This window comes from Hyperolius riggenbachi, chromosome 11 (assembly GCF_040937935.1).
Source record: "Hyperolius riggenbachi isolate aHypRig1 chromosome 11, aHypRig1.pri, whole genome shotgun sequence".
Classification (NCBI taxonomy): domain Eukaryota; kingdom Metazoa; phylum Chordata; class Amphibia; order Anura; family Hyperoliidae; genus Hyperolius; species Hyperolius riggenbachi.
Window position 1 is genome coordinate 49,465,394 of NC_090656.1, and position 16,656 is coordinate 49,482,049.

The 16,656-nt window shown below is 44.2% G+C and overlaps 1 protein-coding gene across 1 annotated transcript in view; it reads left to right on the forward strand.

The window, feature by feature from the left end:
• The window catches only part of MEN1 (menin 1), a 43,838-nt gene extending 27,474 nt beyond the window's left edge, over positions 1-16,364 (forward strand). Inside the window, exons 6-10 of the mRNA XM_068261536.1 lie at positions 6,773-6,860; positions 10,419-10,555; positions 11,028-11,133; positions 11,232-11,384; positions 12,199-16,364. Coding sequence (XP_068117637.1) covers positions 6,773-6,860; positions 10,419-10,555; positions 11,028-11,133; positions 11,232-11,384; positions 12,199-12,558 — 844 coding nt within the window. The 3' untranslated portion in view covers positions 12,559-16,364. The remainder of the gene's footprint in view (positions 1-6,772; positions 6,861-10,418; positions 10,556-11,027; positions 11,134-11,231; positions 11,385-12,198) is intronic.
• Positions 16,365-16,656: the final 292 nt, after the last annotated feature.

Genomic DNA, 16,656 nt, shown 5'->3' on the forward strand with positions numbered 1-16,656 from the left:
CTTCCCGACCGCCTAACGCACAGAGGCGGCCGGGAAGTGGAGCCCTGAAGGACCGGCTCACCCACAGAGGCGGCGGTCCTTCTAAGGGCATGGGCGGAGCGATCGCGTCATCCGTGACGCGATCCTCCGCCGGCGCCTGTCACCGCTCGCCCGCCGCAACATCCCGCCGGCTATACGGAAGCGCCGGCGGGATGTTAACCCCGCGATCGCCGCATACAAAGTGTATAATACACTTTGTAATGTTTACAAAGTGTATTATACAGGCTGCCTCCTGCCCTGGTGGTCCCAGTTTCCGAGGGACCACCAGGGCAGGCTGCAGCCACCCTAGTCTGCACCCAAGCACACTGATTTCTCCCCCCCCCCCCCTGCCCCAGATCGCCCACAGCACCTCTCAGACCCCCCCCTGCCCACCCCCCAGACCCCTGTTTGCACCCAATCACCCCCCTAATCACCCATCAATCACTCCCTGTCACTATCTGTCAACGCTATTTTTTTTTTATCTCCCCCCCCCCCCCCCCTGCCCACTGCCCCCTCCTGATCACCCCCCACCCAGACCCCCCCCCCCCCTGTGTACTGTATGCATCTATCCCCCCTGATCACCTGTCAATCACCTGTCAACCACCCATCAATCACCCCCTGTCACTGCCACCCATCAATCAGCCCCTAACCTGCCCCTTGCGGGCAATCTGATCACCCACCCACACCAATAGATCGCCCGCAGATCCGACATCAGATCACCACCCAAACGCAGCGTTTACATCTATTCTCTCCTCTAAACACCCACTAATTACCCATCAATCACCCATCAATCACCCCCTATCACCACCCGTCACTGTTACCCATCAGATCAGACCCTAATCTGCCCCTTGCGGGCACCCAATCACCCGCCTACACGCTCAGATTGCCCTCAGACCCCCCCCCCCTTATCAATTCGCCAGTGCATTAGTTACATCTGTTCTTCCCTGTAATAACCCACTGATCACCTGTCAATCACCCATCAATCACCCCCTGTCACTGCCACCCATCAATCACCCCCTGGCACTGCCACACCCATCAATCACCCCCTGGCACTGCCACACCCATCAATCACCCCCTGGCACTGCCACTCATCAATCAGCCCCTAACCTGCCCCTTGCGGGCAATCTGATCACCCACCCACACCAATAGTTCGCCCGCAGATCCGACGTCAGATCACCTCCCAAGGGCAGTGTTTATATCTGTTCTCTACCCTAAACACCCACTAATTACCCATCAATCACCCCCTGTCACTGCTACCTATCAGATTGGACCCCTATCTGCCCCTAGGGCACTCAATCACCCGCCCACACCCTCAGAATGCCCTCAGGCCCCAGCCCTGATCACCTCGCCAGTGCATTGCTTGCATCTATTCCCCACTCTAATCACACCTTGAGACACCCATCAATCACCTCCTGTCACCCCCTAGCACACCTACCCATCAGATCAGGCCCTAATTTGCCCCGTGTGGGCTCCTGATCACTAGGCCAAACCCTCGGATCCCCCTCAGACCCCCTTCCGATCACCTCCCCAGTGCATTGATTGCATCTATTTTCCCCTCTAACCACCCCCTGAGACACCCATCAATCACCTCCTGTCACCCCCCCTAGCACTCCTATCCATCAGATCAGGCCCAATACAACCTGTCATCTAAAAGGCCACCCTGCATATGACTGGTTCCACAAAATTCGCCCCCTCATAGACCACCTGTCATCAAAATTTGCAGATGCTTATACCCCTGAACAGTCATTTTGAGACATTTGGTTTCCAGACTACTCACGGTTTTGGGCCCGTAAAATGCCAGGGCGGTATAGGAACCCCAGAAACGGACCCCATTTTAGAAAAAAGACACCCCAATGTATTCTGTTAGGTGTATGACGAGTTCATAGAAGATTTTATTTTTTGTCAAAAGTTAGCGGAAATTGATTTTTGTTTTTTTTTCACAAAGTGTCATTTTTCACTAACTTGTGACAAAAAATAAAATCTTCTATGAACTCGCCATACACCTAACGGAATACCTTGGGGTGTCTTCTTTCTAAAATGGGGTCACTTGTGGGGTTCCTATACTGCCCTGGCATTTTAGGGGCCCTAAACCGTGAGGAGTTGTCTAGAAAACAAATGCCTCAAAATGACCTGTGATTAGGACGTTGGTCCCCTTAGCGCACCTAGGCTGCAAAAAAGTGTCACACATGTGGTATCGCCGTACTCAGGAGAAGTAGTATAATGTGTTTTGGGGTGTATTTTTACACATACCCATGTTGGGTGGGAGAAATCTCTCTGTAAATGGACAATTGTGTGTAAAAAAAAAATCAAACAATTGTCATTTACAGAGGTATTTCTCCCACCCAGCATGGGTATGTGTAAAAATACACCCCAAAACACATTATACTACATCTCCCGAGTACGGCGATACCACATGATTGGCACTTTTTTGCAGCCTAACTGCGCTAAGGGGCCCAAAGTCCAATGAGTACCTTTAGGATTTCACAGGTCATTTTTGTTTCAAGACTACTCCTCACGGTTTAGGGCCCCTAAAATGCCAGGGCAGTATAGGAACCCCACAAATGACCCCATTCTAGAAAGAAGACACCCAAACGTATTCCGTTAGGAGTATGGTGAGTTCATAGAAGATTTTATTTTTTGTCACAAGTTAGCGGAAAATGACACTTTGTGAAAAAACACAATTAAAATCAATTTCCGCTAACTTGTGACAAAAAATAAAATCTTCTATGAACTCACCATACTCCTAACGGAATACCTTGGGGTGTCTTCTTTCTAAAATGGGGTCATTAGTGGGGTTCCTATACTGCCCTGGCATTTTAGGGGCCCTAAACCGTGAGTAGTAGTCTTGAAACAAAAATGACCTGTGAAATCCTAAAGGTACTCATTGGACTTTGGGCCCTTTAGCGCAGTTAGGGTGCAAAAAAGTGCCACACATGTGGTATCGCCGTACTCGGGAGAAGTAGTACAATGTGTTTTGGGGTGTATTTTTACACATACCCATGCTGGGTGGGAGAAATACCGCTGTAAATGGACAATTGTGTGTAAAAAAAAATCAAAAGATTGTCATTTACAGAGGTGTTTCTCCCACCCAGCATGGGTATGTGTAAAAAATGCACCCCAAAACACATTGTACTAGTTCTCCCAAGTACCGTGATACCACATGTGTGGCACTTTTTTGCACCCTAACTGCGCTAAAGGGCCCAAAGTCCAATGAGTACCTTTAGGATTTCACAGGTCATTTTGAGAAATTTCGTTTCAAGACTACTCCTCACGGTTTAGGGCCCCCAAAATGCCAGGGCAGTATAGGAACCCCACAAATGACCCCATTTTAGAAAGAAGACACCCCAAGGTATTCCGTTAGTAGTATGGCGAGTTCATAGAAGATTTTATTTTTTGTCACAAGTTAGCGGAAATTGATTTTAATTGTGTTTTTTCACAAAGTGTCATTTTCCGCTAACTTGTGACAAAAAATAAAATCTTCTATGAACTCACCATACTCCTAACGGAATACCTTGGGGTGTCTTCTTTCTAAAATGGGGTCATTTGTGGGGTTCCTATACTGCCCTGGCATTTTAGGGGCCCTAAACCGTGAGGAGTAGTCTTGAAACGAAATTTCTCAAAATGACCTGTGAAATCCTAAAGGTACTCATTGGACTTTGGGCCCTTTAGCGCAGTTAGGGTGCAAAAAAGTGCCACACATGTGGTATCGCCGTACTCAGGAGAAGTAGTATAATGTGTTTTGGGGTGTATTTTTACACATACCCATGCTGAGTGGGAGAAAGATCTCTGTAAATGGACAATTGTGTAACAAATTGTCATTTACAGAGATATTTCTCCCACCCAGCATGGGTATGTGTAAAAATACACCCCAAAACACATTATACTACTTCTCCTGAGTACGGCGATACCACATGTGTGGCACTTTTTTGCAGCCTAACTGCGCTAAGGGGTCCAAAGTCCATTGAGCACCTTTAGGCTTTACAGGGGTGCTTACAATTTAGCACCCCCCAAAATGTCAGGACAGTAAACACACCCCACAAATGACCCCATTTTGGAAAGTAGACCCTTCAAGGTATTCAGAGAGGGGCATGGTGAGTCCGTGGCAGATTTCATTTTTTTTTTGGTCGCAAGTTAGAAGAAATGGAAACTTTTTTTTTTTTTTTTTCACAAAGTGTCATTTTCCGCTTACTTGTGACAAAAAATATCTTCTATGAACTCACTATGCCTCTCAGTGAATACTTTGGGATGTCTTCTTTCCAAAATGGGGTCATTTGGGGGGTATTTATACTATCCTGGAATTCTAGCCCCTCATGAAACATGACAGGGGGTCAGAAAAGTCATAGATGCTTGAAAATGGGAAAATTCACTTTTTGCACCATAGTTTGTAAACGCTATAACTTTTACCCAAACCAATAAATATACACTGAATGGTTTTTTTTTAATCAAAAACATGTTTGTCCACATTTTTCGCGCTGCATGTATACAGAAATTTTACTTTATTTGAAAAATGTCAGCACAGAAAGTTAAAAAAATCATTTTTTTGCCAAAATTCATGTCTTTTTTGATGAATATAATAAAAAGTAAAAATCGCAGGAGCAATCAAATAGCACCAAAAGAAAGCTTTATTAGTGACAAGAAAAGGAGCCAAAATTCATTTAGGTGGTAGGTTGTATGAGCGAGCAATAAACCGTGAAAGCTGCAGTGGTCTGAATGGAAAAAAAGTGGCCAGTCCTTAAGGGGTAGAAAGCCCTAGGTCCTCAAGTGGTTAAAGAGACTCTGAAGCGAGAATAAATCTCGCCTCAGAGCTCATAGTTAGCAGGGGCACGTGTGCCCCTGCTAAACCGCCGCATACGCGCCGCTAAACGGGGGTCCCTTCACCCCCAAACCCCCCACTGCGACACTTGGTTGCAGGCTTGGTCGCTCCTGGAGGCAGGGCTAACGGCTGCAGCCCTGCCTCCATTCGCGTCTATCAGCGGCGCATCGCCGCCTCTCCCCCGCCACTCTCAGTGAAGGAAGACTGAGAGGGGCGGGGGAGAGGCGGAGATACGCGCTGACAGACGCGCGTGGGGCAGGGCTGCGGCGGTTAGCCCTGCCCCAACCAGGAAGCGCTCCCCCGCATTACGGAGGGGATTTGGGGGATCAGAGACCCCCGTTAAGCCGCGGGATAGCGGCGGTTTAACGGGCACACGTGCCCCTGCTATATATGAGGTCTGAAGCGAGATTTATTCTCGCTTCAGACTCTTTTTAAGGGGAACTTCAGCCTAAACAAACTTACTGTAAGTTACATTAGTTATGTTAATTAAAATAGATAGGTATAATCTCTTACATACCCCGTTTTTTTAAAAAACAGGCAAATGTTTGTGATTTCATGGGGCAGCCATCTTTGTCATGGGGGCAGCCATCTTTTTGGTTGAAAGGAGGTGACGGGGAGCATGAGACACAGGGCCAGATTTATCAAGTTGTCTGAGACAAAACATTGGTAGGTTTTTAGAAGTCCATGCAGAGCTGTCTCGGGCATCTTAAGAAATCATTAGTGCAGATTCCTTCTAAAACTGTTGTAAAATAGGAGGGGCTAGGAAAGTCTCTCAGACAGTACAGTGTGTGAGGGGAATTGCTGTTGCTGAGGTAACCAACACACCTGCTGTATTGATAGCAGCAGGCTCTGAGGAGGAATTCAGCAGGGGGGAGGAGGACATCACAAATCATGTCTAGCCTGCTGTTCTACACCTGTTGAACTGCTATCAAGCATTTCTTAATCTGCGCCAGTTTAGGGGTTAGATTTGCACTTTTCTTAAGGGCCCTTTCACACCAGAGGACTTTTGCGTCGTTTTAACGCCACAGCCGAAGTTGGTGTTTTCCAAGGTAAAATGAAAGTCCATAGACTTTCATTTTACCTTTCACATCTAACTCGGCGTTTTGGAGCGTTGCGTTTCACCGCTCCCAGGAGCTTTTTCAGGGCTGTTTACAGCCGAAGTTGGCTGTTGGCGTTTCAATGATGGTCAATGGAAAACGCCAACTTCAGCGTTTTCAAAGCGTTTTACAGCTGACTTGTTCACTTATTTTTATAGAAGAAAAAAAAAAGACGTATTCATATGAGCTGTAGAACGCTTTGAAAGCGCTTTGAAAACGCTATGTATTGGCGTTAAGCAAAAGGCGGAGTTTCAGGCTTTTCTACCGCAGCCTCTAGTGTGAAAGAGCCCTAAATGTAGTGCAACTCTAGACATTCACACACACATGCAGAACTGTTCTCCCTGCTTGTTAGAACAGATTAAGAAGAAAAAACGGTAATCGGTAATTCGTTGATAAAACTCCCCCACAGTTCCAACTGTCCTGTGTCCTGATCACCCCTCCCAGCTGCACACGCTAGGCTTCAAATCTCAAATAAAAAAAACAAAAAAAAAAACAATTTGCACCAAAACAGCAGAACGAGAACAACAATATGCATGTAGAAATTATTCAGGATAATAATTTGTTCTCCCAGTGGTGTTTAGCCTAAGCTGTTTTATTATGTAGCCTCCTCCCTGTGCACTCTGGGAAACTAGGTGTTGTTTCTGCTCTTTGGAACACGCAACAAACATACATTCTGAAGTGATGCACCTTGCCAGCTGTAAAGATATCACCACGTGTTCTAAATTTTAAAGTGTAAATCGGGATGGGGAAGATGTTATAATTGGCAAAAGTAATATAAGAGTGAAGGTTAAATTCAACTCTGTAGATGTAGCAGTAATTGTGCTTCCGTTTGTAACATTCCAAGGTATCCAATGGCTCTGGGTAATCTCGCAGACCTTGAAGACTTGGCTCCAACACCCGGGCGTCCAAAAGCACTAGAGCTCTACAACAAGGTAATGGTCTGTCTTCACTCCTACAGAACCATATGTGTGATATTTCATGGGTATGAAAACATTCTACATGTTCTATGTTCTAAAATGAGGATTGCGATTGCGTACATAAAAACCATGCCCAGAAATTTGGGTACCTAGAAAAGCTGATAATAGAATATTGGTAAATCTACTGATCTACTGTTGGAGGTGGAGGGTCTAATTTTCCTACTGATTTTCCTAAGTATATTCAGGATAATGAAATCTATTTTGTGGCTATTATTAGTATTTTCTATTATACATATGTGTACTGTCACAGAGATCTGAGTGGTTTGGCGTGATGTCGGTGGAAAACCACAGTTCAGAGCGGTAACCCCGTGGTAGCCGCCGGGAAGTCCATGCAGAGCATTGCGCACAGCAGGCGATTTCACCTACCTCCCGGGCGATCCAGATGCTGGCGGCCATTCCTCTTCCTGTCCACGGAGGCTTTGCATCCCCCTGGTGCAATCGCAGACTGTCGCCATGACGATAGCTGGCATTCTCACTATAGGGTAACTGTGCCACCAGAAGGATGGAGGGAGAACTGCAGCACGGGATCCCAGGGAGGTAAGTGCTGAGCTGCTCCAGGCTCTCTTGTGGTATGATTTATTTTTTTCTTGCTTTTAGGGTCTAAAAGCACATGAAAAAAAATTGTACCGCTTTTAGACCATAAAATCAGGAAGGAATCATACTGCCTGCAGGGCCGGAGCTACAATAGGAAAAAATGGGCAATTGCCCCAGAGCTTGTAGGGGCCCCCAAGGTGTCCCTCCCCCATCTTAACTTTTGCTCCTCAGGGACTCTGCAGAGTCTGTTAAGTTGGGAGGTGATTGGGGGAGGGTCAGCAGCCAGCTCAGGGAACCAGGAGGGAAATTTGGCTGCAACAAAGGGCCTCTAATGACGCTTTTTGTTTGGGGGGTGTCTGTTGGGGGGCCCCCAGGCTAATTTTGCTCTAGGGCCCAATTGTTACTTGAACCGGCCCTGACTGCCTGGGAGGTTAATTGAGAATTAAGTCCGATGGCCGATACTGACGGACTGTGGATGAGTTTATTCTGGTCATTGAGGGAAACATGCAGGCTGCCGCTTTTCTAAGATGTTAAAGCGCTCTCTTAACTGAGATAAGTCCCAAAGGATAAAGCTCACCATACAGTATTTCTGCATTCCATTAGACAAAAACATCTAAAGTAATTGAACAAAAAGTGTTTTCTTTTTGGCACCACAACATTACATAATCTGGAATGGCAGTGTTGATTGTGGGGCCAGTCGTATAGTGCATAGCAGACTTTATTCCAAAATTTTCTGACTAATTATAACATTTCAAAAATCTGACCAGTGTGTACCACACACGTTAAATTTTTTCCCAATTAAGAAAAAAATGATTGAAAACTAAGAAAAAAATTGCTTGGGTCTGTACATCAAGAAATTGACAATCTACCGTACACCATTCAATTTTCATAAAAATTGATCTGAAAAAGCGAACACTCTCGATCTCCATTTATCAAATAAAAATGTAAAATTGGATCAGAATTCTCGAACGAATGGAAAAAAAAGCTTAAGATTTTTCGGTACAACCGATCGTATTTTTGTACTGTCTGTGGCCACCTTAAGGCTAGGTTCACAGTGGGAGCTGCATTTCGTTGCCTGTAAGAGCAGAAGCGCAACAGATTGGAAAAGCATCACCACATGTTATCCATGCGTTGTTGCATGCAATGTATAATATGCTTCTTTGTTAAAGAGAACCAGAGATGAAGCACCCTCATGTATTTTACTACATTTATCAGTGGGAACATGACAGTAAATACCCTGTTTTTAGGCCTAGTGCACACCAAGCTGTTTTGGTTGCGTTTTTAGAACCGCTTGCGGATGTGGAAACGCTTGGGTAATGAATTTCAATGGGCTGATGCACACCAGAGCGGTAGGCGTTTTGCAGAAACGCATACTCCCGGGCTGCAGCATTTTTTGGATTTCTGAGGCGTTTCTGCCTCCAATGTTAAGTATAGGAAAACCGCAAAACGCTTGATAAAACGCCAGATCAGAGTGGTTTTCCAGGCGTTTTTGTTACAGTAGCTGTTCAGTAACAGCTTTACTGTAACAATATCTGTTATCTGCTACACAAAAAAACCGCTACACAAAACCGCAAAACGCTTCATAATAATAAGAAAAAAAAACACCTTCAAAAACCGCTAGCGTTTTGCGGATCTGCTAGCAGTTTTTGGTGTGCACTGGGCCTTAGTTTCATTTTTTCTCTGCTCAATCTGCCTTTTATCAGCTGTGATAAGAATCCCCGACTGAGCATTCAGTCTAGGTTTGACCTGGAATCATTATAGCGGAGTCAGTCTTCTGTCAAGTCTTTTCAAGCCTGCCCACTCCTGGCTCAGCTTTCCTGCTTTGCATACTCAGAGCTCTGATGACATGGGAGGGGCTGCTCTGCTGAGAAAGAAGACAAGTGAAACAGACAAGTGTGGCTGCTGTGTGATCTGTGTGCACTGTGCAGTCATTTTCATTCCAGTGAGAGACACTTCCTACAGGCAGCCACACAGCATACCAGAATAATAAAGTTGCAAGCGCCCAGTTGCAAGCGCCCAGTTGCAAGCGCCCAGTTGCAAGCGCCCAGTTGCAAGCGCCCAGTTGCAAGCGCCCAGTTGCAAGCGCACAGTTGAAAGCACACAGATGTGCTTGTCTAGAGCGTAGACAGCACATCCAGAACAACTCATAACCTGGAAGCAGAAGGGATATGAGCTGGTGGCCATATTGGATTTTTCCTGGAGCAATAATGGATAAACACTCAAAGGCACACCAGGGCGGCAAAATTATCAGGTAGAGCATTTATTCTTTACAAGCTATCGACTGATATGTTTATTTTGTGTGAAACTTTCATCTCTGGTTCCCTTCAATGTGCACGTTTGCAGTAATGTGCTGCATTATGATGCCTCATGCCGTTATACTGCAATGCACCAACCGTGCTGTGAATGTCACATAAGTGGTGCACATCAATGCGGCCGTTATACTGCAACGCACCACTGTGAGCCTAGCCTGAAGGTTTACTGTTCCGTCCAAAAGCAGAAATTGGTGTTAGAAGAAAGGTTACTCTTATGGTGCCCATACATTGTGTAATAAAAATGTTCGATTTTTCCCTTTTATTCGACCAAAATGATCGAATTGAATGAAAGTAAAAAAAATCTTTTTTTTTTTTTTCCCCCCCTCAAGAAAAAAACCAATGATTATCCCGTTTCTTTTAATAAAAATCCTATTTGACATGTTTGAAAAATCTTTATATTTGATCTAACGGAATAATTGAACAAAATTATTTAATCTGAAAAAAAAAAATTGTACCATGTATGGGTTTAATGATAGAAATTTTAAAATCAAAATCTCCAGATATTATAACAGTAGTAATAAGCGATTGAATTTTAGCCTGGCCACGTGGAAAGCAGTATTGTCTCATTTCTGTGACTGGATAAACGCTTCGTTGGTCGCTCTACAGTGTATATCAGTACTAAGGAGACAGTGTTGTCATTTCATCTTTTTTTTTTTTTCTCCTAAAGGCTATACAGTCTTCCAAAGTACACTATGAAAATCAGCACTTATATCCGCACATTTATTTGGCTGCTTATCACTGCCGCAACAAGAACGTGATAGAAGCTTTAAAGGCCTGGGCTGAGACATCTGCAGTTGTTCAGGAGTAAGTCTTATGCTTTATTTATTATCACTCTGAATTAATTTGTGATATTTTGTACCCTACAGAGGGAGTCTCTGATATCTGGTACCCTACTGGGGATCTCTTAGATTTGGTACCCTACCGGCGTTCTCTTTAGATTTGGTGCCCTACAGGCATTCTCTGAGATCTGGTACCCTACTGGGGATCTCTTAGATTTGGTACCCTACAGGCGTTCTCTTTAGATTTGGTGCCCTACAGGCATTCTCTGAGATCTGGTACCCTACTGGGGATCTCTTAGATTTGGTACCCTACCGGCGTTCTCTGAGATTTGGTACCCTACAACGAGTCTCTGAGATTTGGTGTCCTACTGGGAGTGTCTGAGATGGATAACCCTTCATTTACCTCATAAAACAGTCTTGGAGTAAATCAAAAGCCATCAATGTTATATATTATATATGAATATATATATTATAAATTAATATATTCCTGTTTTTAGGTATAATTATTGTCGTGAGGATGAAGAGATCTACAAAGATCTTTTTGACATTGCCAATGATTTAATACCTAATTTATTGAAAGAGGAGGCCTCATCAAACAGTCAGGTCAGTGGCTGCCATGGTCTTGATTAAGCTGCACTTGATAAGAATACTCTATCAACATTCTCTCCCCCCCGCCCCCCCCCCCCCCTTCCTCTCTCTAGACCAGTTGTGCTCTTCAAGATGCAACCAGCTTTGCAAACCTCCTTCGTTTTTATGATGGAATCTGCAAGTGGGAGGAGGACAGCCCAACGCCTGTGCTGCATGTAGGATGGGCAACATTCCTTGTGCAGTCACTTGGTAGATTTGATGCTCAGGTAAATATCACTCTCAATTTAAAAAAAAAAGTTATTTGACTTGTACCCACAGAGTCCATACCGTTCGTATCAGTGGTTTGGTCGTAAGTCTGGGACTACCTGTAATACATTCTAAACCTATCTGTCTAGCATATAATCTGCTTTTTTCCATGACAAGTGATGTTATGACCATGGTCCTGACAGGTTGCTGTTTGTGAACCTTGTTGCATTGTGGGAAATAACAGCTGTTTCCAACTGCCAAGCAACCAGTATCTCCCTCTGCATAGAACTCTCAGTAACGAACATTCTGTATAGATCACCTCGCAGGACTGAAGAGGTCTCCACCAGTGGTAAATCTCAGAATGTAAATCAGGGAGAGGAAAGATTTTACTGTAGGCAAACACTGACTAAATAATCTGCAAATGAATGTTATGAAAAATAAGCAATTTTATTCATTGTTCTTTTCACTACAGTTCTTCTTTAACCCTTTTGCAGCCAATGTATTTAGAGGCTTGCAAGTGCTCCAGGCCAATTTCTTTTAGCACAATTTGTATTTCTTATTTTGTTACATATTCCCTCCTCCTAATTAGTATTGCTGTAATGTGTATTTATGGCCACGTGTCACTAGGGTGCAGTGTGAGACAATAACAGAGGACTTCTACTTTCGGTTTCTATATTTTCTGCTAGTAGAGAGAGATCAAAGCATTCCAAGAATTTAGAGCACAAGTTCTGCAGACTGAGGTCAAAAGCAGAGCACTTACCTCAAACGAGATAACTCTATTGAAGCTGCGAATCTGTTTTGTGTATGCTTGACTAGCCTTTTTTTCACACACAGGTAAGACAGCAGGTCGTCCTAATAAACTCAGACCCTGCTAATGAAGACGATGACTCTGAAGAAGTAAGGCGAAGAGCCCCTCGGCGAGACGCGAGGCCTGGGGAGCTGGTTCCCCCTGTACAGCGACCAACACAGGAGCCAAAAGGAGAAAGTCCAGAGCTTGCCGAGTCGGTCACAATTGCTTTTCAGAGTCAGAAAATGAAAGGCATGAAAGAGCTGCTGGTAGCTACTAAAGTGAACTCCAGCGCTATAAAATTACAACTTACTGCTCAATCCCAGGTGCAGCCGAAGCGGGTACGTGCCTCTGGGCCCAGGGACTACAATCTGGGATACCTGAAGAGGCAGCGCAAGGGGACCTGAGGCCAGAGTGAAATGAAAGGACCCTAATGTAAAAGGCAATAGTTAGCCTAGAAGAAAGTAAAGATTATTTTTGGAACATATTTTTTTAACACTTTAGGATGTTTGCATTTGTAACATGTGAATATGAATAAGAGTTCAATAATTTGTATGCTTTCATAGCTGAAAATGGAAATGGGTTCCTGTTAGAGAAGAATCGCTTTTCAGTGATTTCCGAGTTCGGAGTAGTGAAGGCCCAAGTCCAGGCCGAGCAAACTGTACAATATGTAATGTGCATATGGCCACTTGCGCATTTAACGGCCACTCAGTCTTGCTGTTCTTACATTGCAAAGCTGTTCTTCTGTTAAGGAACAGAAGGATGCTTTTCTAACTTGCCTGGGCCTAGGCTTTAATCCTTTGAAGACTGCTGTAAGCTTGTCATTTAGCGCTGCATCAGTTTAATCCATAACAACAGTTAACACTTTGCGATATGCATCTGAGACTGTTTTCCTGACAAACGCAACATTTATTAGTAGTACAATCAAATATCTGTTTCAGTTTGCAAGTATATTTAAAAAAACGAATTGACAAAAAAACCCACCCATTTTTGTTAACCTTACAATTTAGTGTATAAAAATAGTACATTACAAATAACCTGACCTAATAATTTTTGTACATTTATTATTAAACTTTTTTTTTATAAAGTACCAGCATATTTTTGCAGTACTTAATATATTAAAGCCCAACTACAAGCACAGATGTTCTGACTGTGTAGAGGTTCCTTCATTAGCTGGTGATAACCAGATAAGAACCAATACACCAGGTATCTCTAGTAGCATGGACATTCTCAGCTCCGTGCCTTAACACCTTACAATCGGTGTGGCATGTGATGCAGAGCTAAGCAGTAAACCCATTTCCCCAACTTAGGGCCGGTTCACACTTGAGCAGATGCAGAACGGAAATGGTAAGCGCATCCGCTAGGCAGATGCATACCATCCGTTCCACATCCACACCTCATCCATTCTGCGTCCGCTCCTGCGTCAATAACTTCTGCCTGTATCGCCACTCACCTATCCCACCGCTGTTCGGTCCCTTCAGCCCGGAGGCCAGCAGAAGCATGTGTCTCATCATAGGCTGCAGCAGATCAATTCTTCATTGCAAGTGAGAATTTTCATTGGTCCAACATGAACCAATGAAAATTCTCCCTGTGGCTGAGGATTCCCATTGGTCTTTCTCAGAGCGTCATTTCGGACAGCATCCCTAATGAGACTTGTCTCCCTCCCTGACTGTGGACAGGAAGCTGCTAAGATTCAAACATTTGCATAACAAATGGGCAGCAGCATATAAGTACCTTCAGCACTTCAGTTTAGTTTCCTGTCCTGGACTGAATGCGTGGGAGACCTCCATTTGGGCCATCCATTTTAGGCGGCAGGGGCGACGTATGCAGGACTCCAGGGCAGACTGTTCGGTGAGATGGATTGGAGTCCTGCAGCGTGGAGGAGGCTACTCCATTGGTGGCAGCAGCTTTATGCATGCAGACGCGCGCACGGGAAGTTCCGGTCTCCGGACCAGAAGTTGTCATGCGCTGACATCCGGTGTGACGCGTATACCCAGATGCGCATGCGTACAGCCTGTAGTGGCTGTTTGGCGGCATGGGCCGCGGCTGTGATTATCCACAGCTGATCCAGGTTAGTGAAATGATTTAAGTGTTGGCTTGTTGGTCCATGATCCTTCTTCACTTCAGTTGTGATCATGGTGGATGTCTCTGCTCTTCCTCTCTGCAGTCTGCAGAGCCTTCCCAGATCCCTCTCTGGCAAGTGGGTGTGACCAAGGCGACAGCCCCAGGACTGCCTAACGCCAATTGGCATCAAGTCCTGAAGCGGGATTTTGCAGGAGATCGCGCACGCATCTCCGCATGAATGACGGAGCTCCGCTCTGCCATCAGTCTCCCAACGGTGATCGCCGCTAGGATACTGTTAGATGGTGAAACCTCCGTCTAATAACACTCTACAGCACTGCGATATAAGGGAAATATTTACAGAAAAATAAACACCCCAGCACCAATCGGAAAGCTCTGTTGGTGGGCAGAAAGGGGGGGGGGGGTATCACTTGTGTGCTGAATTGTACAGCCCTACAGCGAGGCCTTAAAGGACAACTGTAGGGAGGTTGCCATGTTTTTTTTTCCTTTTGTGCAATACCAGTTGCCTGGTTGTCCTGCTGATCCTGTCTCTAATATTTTTAGCCATAGACACTGAAAAAGCATAGAGCAGATCAGATGTTTCCGACTTTAATGTCGGAACGGACAAGATTAGCTGCATGCTGATTTCCGTTGTTATGCAAACATTACTGCATCCAAATAGATCAACAGGGCTGCCAGGCAACTAGTATTGCACTAAAGAGGAAAAAAATTGCAGCCTCCGTACAGTTGTCCTTTAAAGTGTGTAAGCCCAAGGTCCTCAAGAGGTTAAGTTATGTTATTAATGTTACCTAGTGCATTTGCCAGGCCTAAAAAATGACAATTTTTTACAGTTTTGGATGTGAGGTTGAGGCCTACACTGCCCTAACCTGGCTGTGCCTAATGGGTGGGTTTTTTAATTCCTGTAACTATATCTCCAATGATTCCAGTGGGCAACCATTTTCTTATTCAATTTAACATACATAATTAACAGTATAATAATCCTGTATGTGATGTGACTTGAGCAGCTACACACAATATTTACATTACTGTATTACTGACTGTCAGTTGAGCTCTGTTGCCTCCCACCTCATTTATACTGTCTCCATCTTTTAGATGTTGTGGTGAAATATTACAGTTGACTAGGTGTGAAGAGCAGGTAACTAAGGATTTATTGTGACATGCTAACAAATCATCCATACACATAAAACTGTTAAGAGATGGGCTCTATAATAGAAGAGGCAGTCTATTATAAAGAGACACGTTTTGTTCATTTAGGGCTCATTCACACTACACAACCCAAGCATGAACACGGTTTCGTGCTTGCAATGCCATCGCACGGTCAACGCTCGGGGAGCGCTAGAGCGTAGGCGCCGGCAGACGTACCCGTCGGGAGACGTGTGCGTCGTGCGATTTTGTCCCCAGAAGCGTTACATCGTAACGCATGGGAGCACACACCTGTAGTATGAATGGTAACATGAAAGTCTATGGACTTTCATGTTGCCATGTGGATCGTACACTATAAAGTGTAATTAGACCCATTCAGTAAACAAAGAACAAAATAAATCACAAGTACATAAAATGAGTAGCAGGATGGAGAACTTAAAACAATGAAAAATGTAGGTAATGTTTTTACACACAGTCTGACGTAGAAGGAGCCTTAGACTTATAGAGATCCTATTCCTTGTTGAAGGGGATGTATATTTTTGTAATGTTTTATTTATTATGTTTAGTATTAAAAAAAAAAAGTATGAAAAGTTGTGTTTTAATTAGAGCCTTGAGTATTTCAAATTACATTGTCTTTTCTTTTTGGCAAACTTTGACATTCGAAAACATCTTGCTTTAGGGTGCATTTACACTGAATCAGTTGCTGTCAGTTATAACTGATCGTGCAGTTCAGTGTTCATTTTTCCCGATGGGGCAGTTTTTGGGGTTGAAACAGCATGTCAGTAATCCTCAGAGGTGTGCAGTGACCCACCTCTTGTACCAACGGGGTTGGAGTAGCTCTGTTGAAGATGAGGGTCCGCACCACATCCAAGTAAAATTCTGTCCTTTATTGAAGATTCATGTATGCTGTCAGTCATGTATGAGTCAGTACACATTATATGCGTTGTAACTGAAAGCTTTTCACAATACACTGCTATGGAACAACCGATTAGTTAAAATGCTTCTGTTTTTTAGCGTTCTTTATGATTAGGAATTTACTGCTGTAGTAAAAAAAAAAAAATAGGGTCCAGGTTAAAAAAAAATACCTTTTTCTCTTGAGTTTTCTCGCAGGGGAAGTTTTCACACGCAAGCAATAAAGTACCTAAAACTGGTTGTCATAAATTTTCTAAAAGGAAACCAGAGACAATCTCTATAATAAAAGTTTTATACGTACCTGGGTGTTTTCTCCAGCCCCATGCACATGGATCGCTCCCGCGCCACTGTCCTCAGTCTGCTGTATC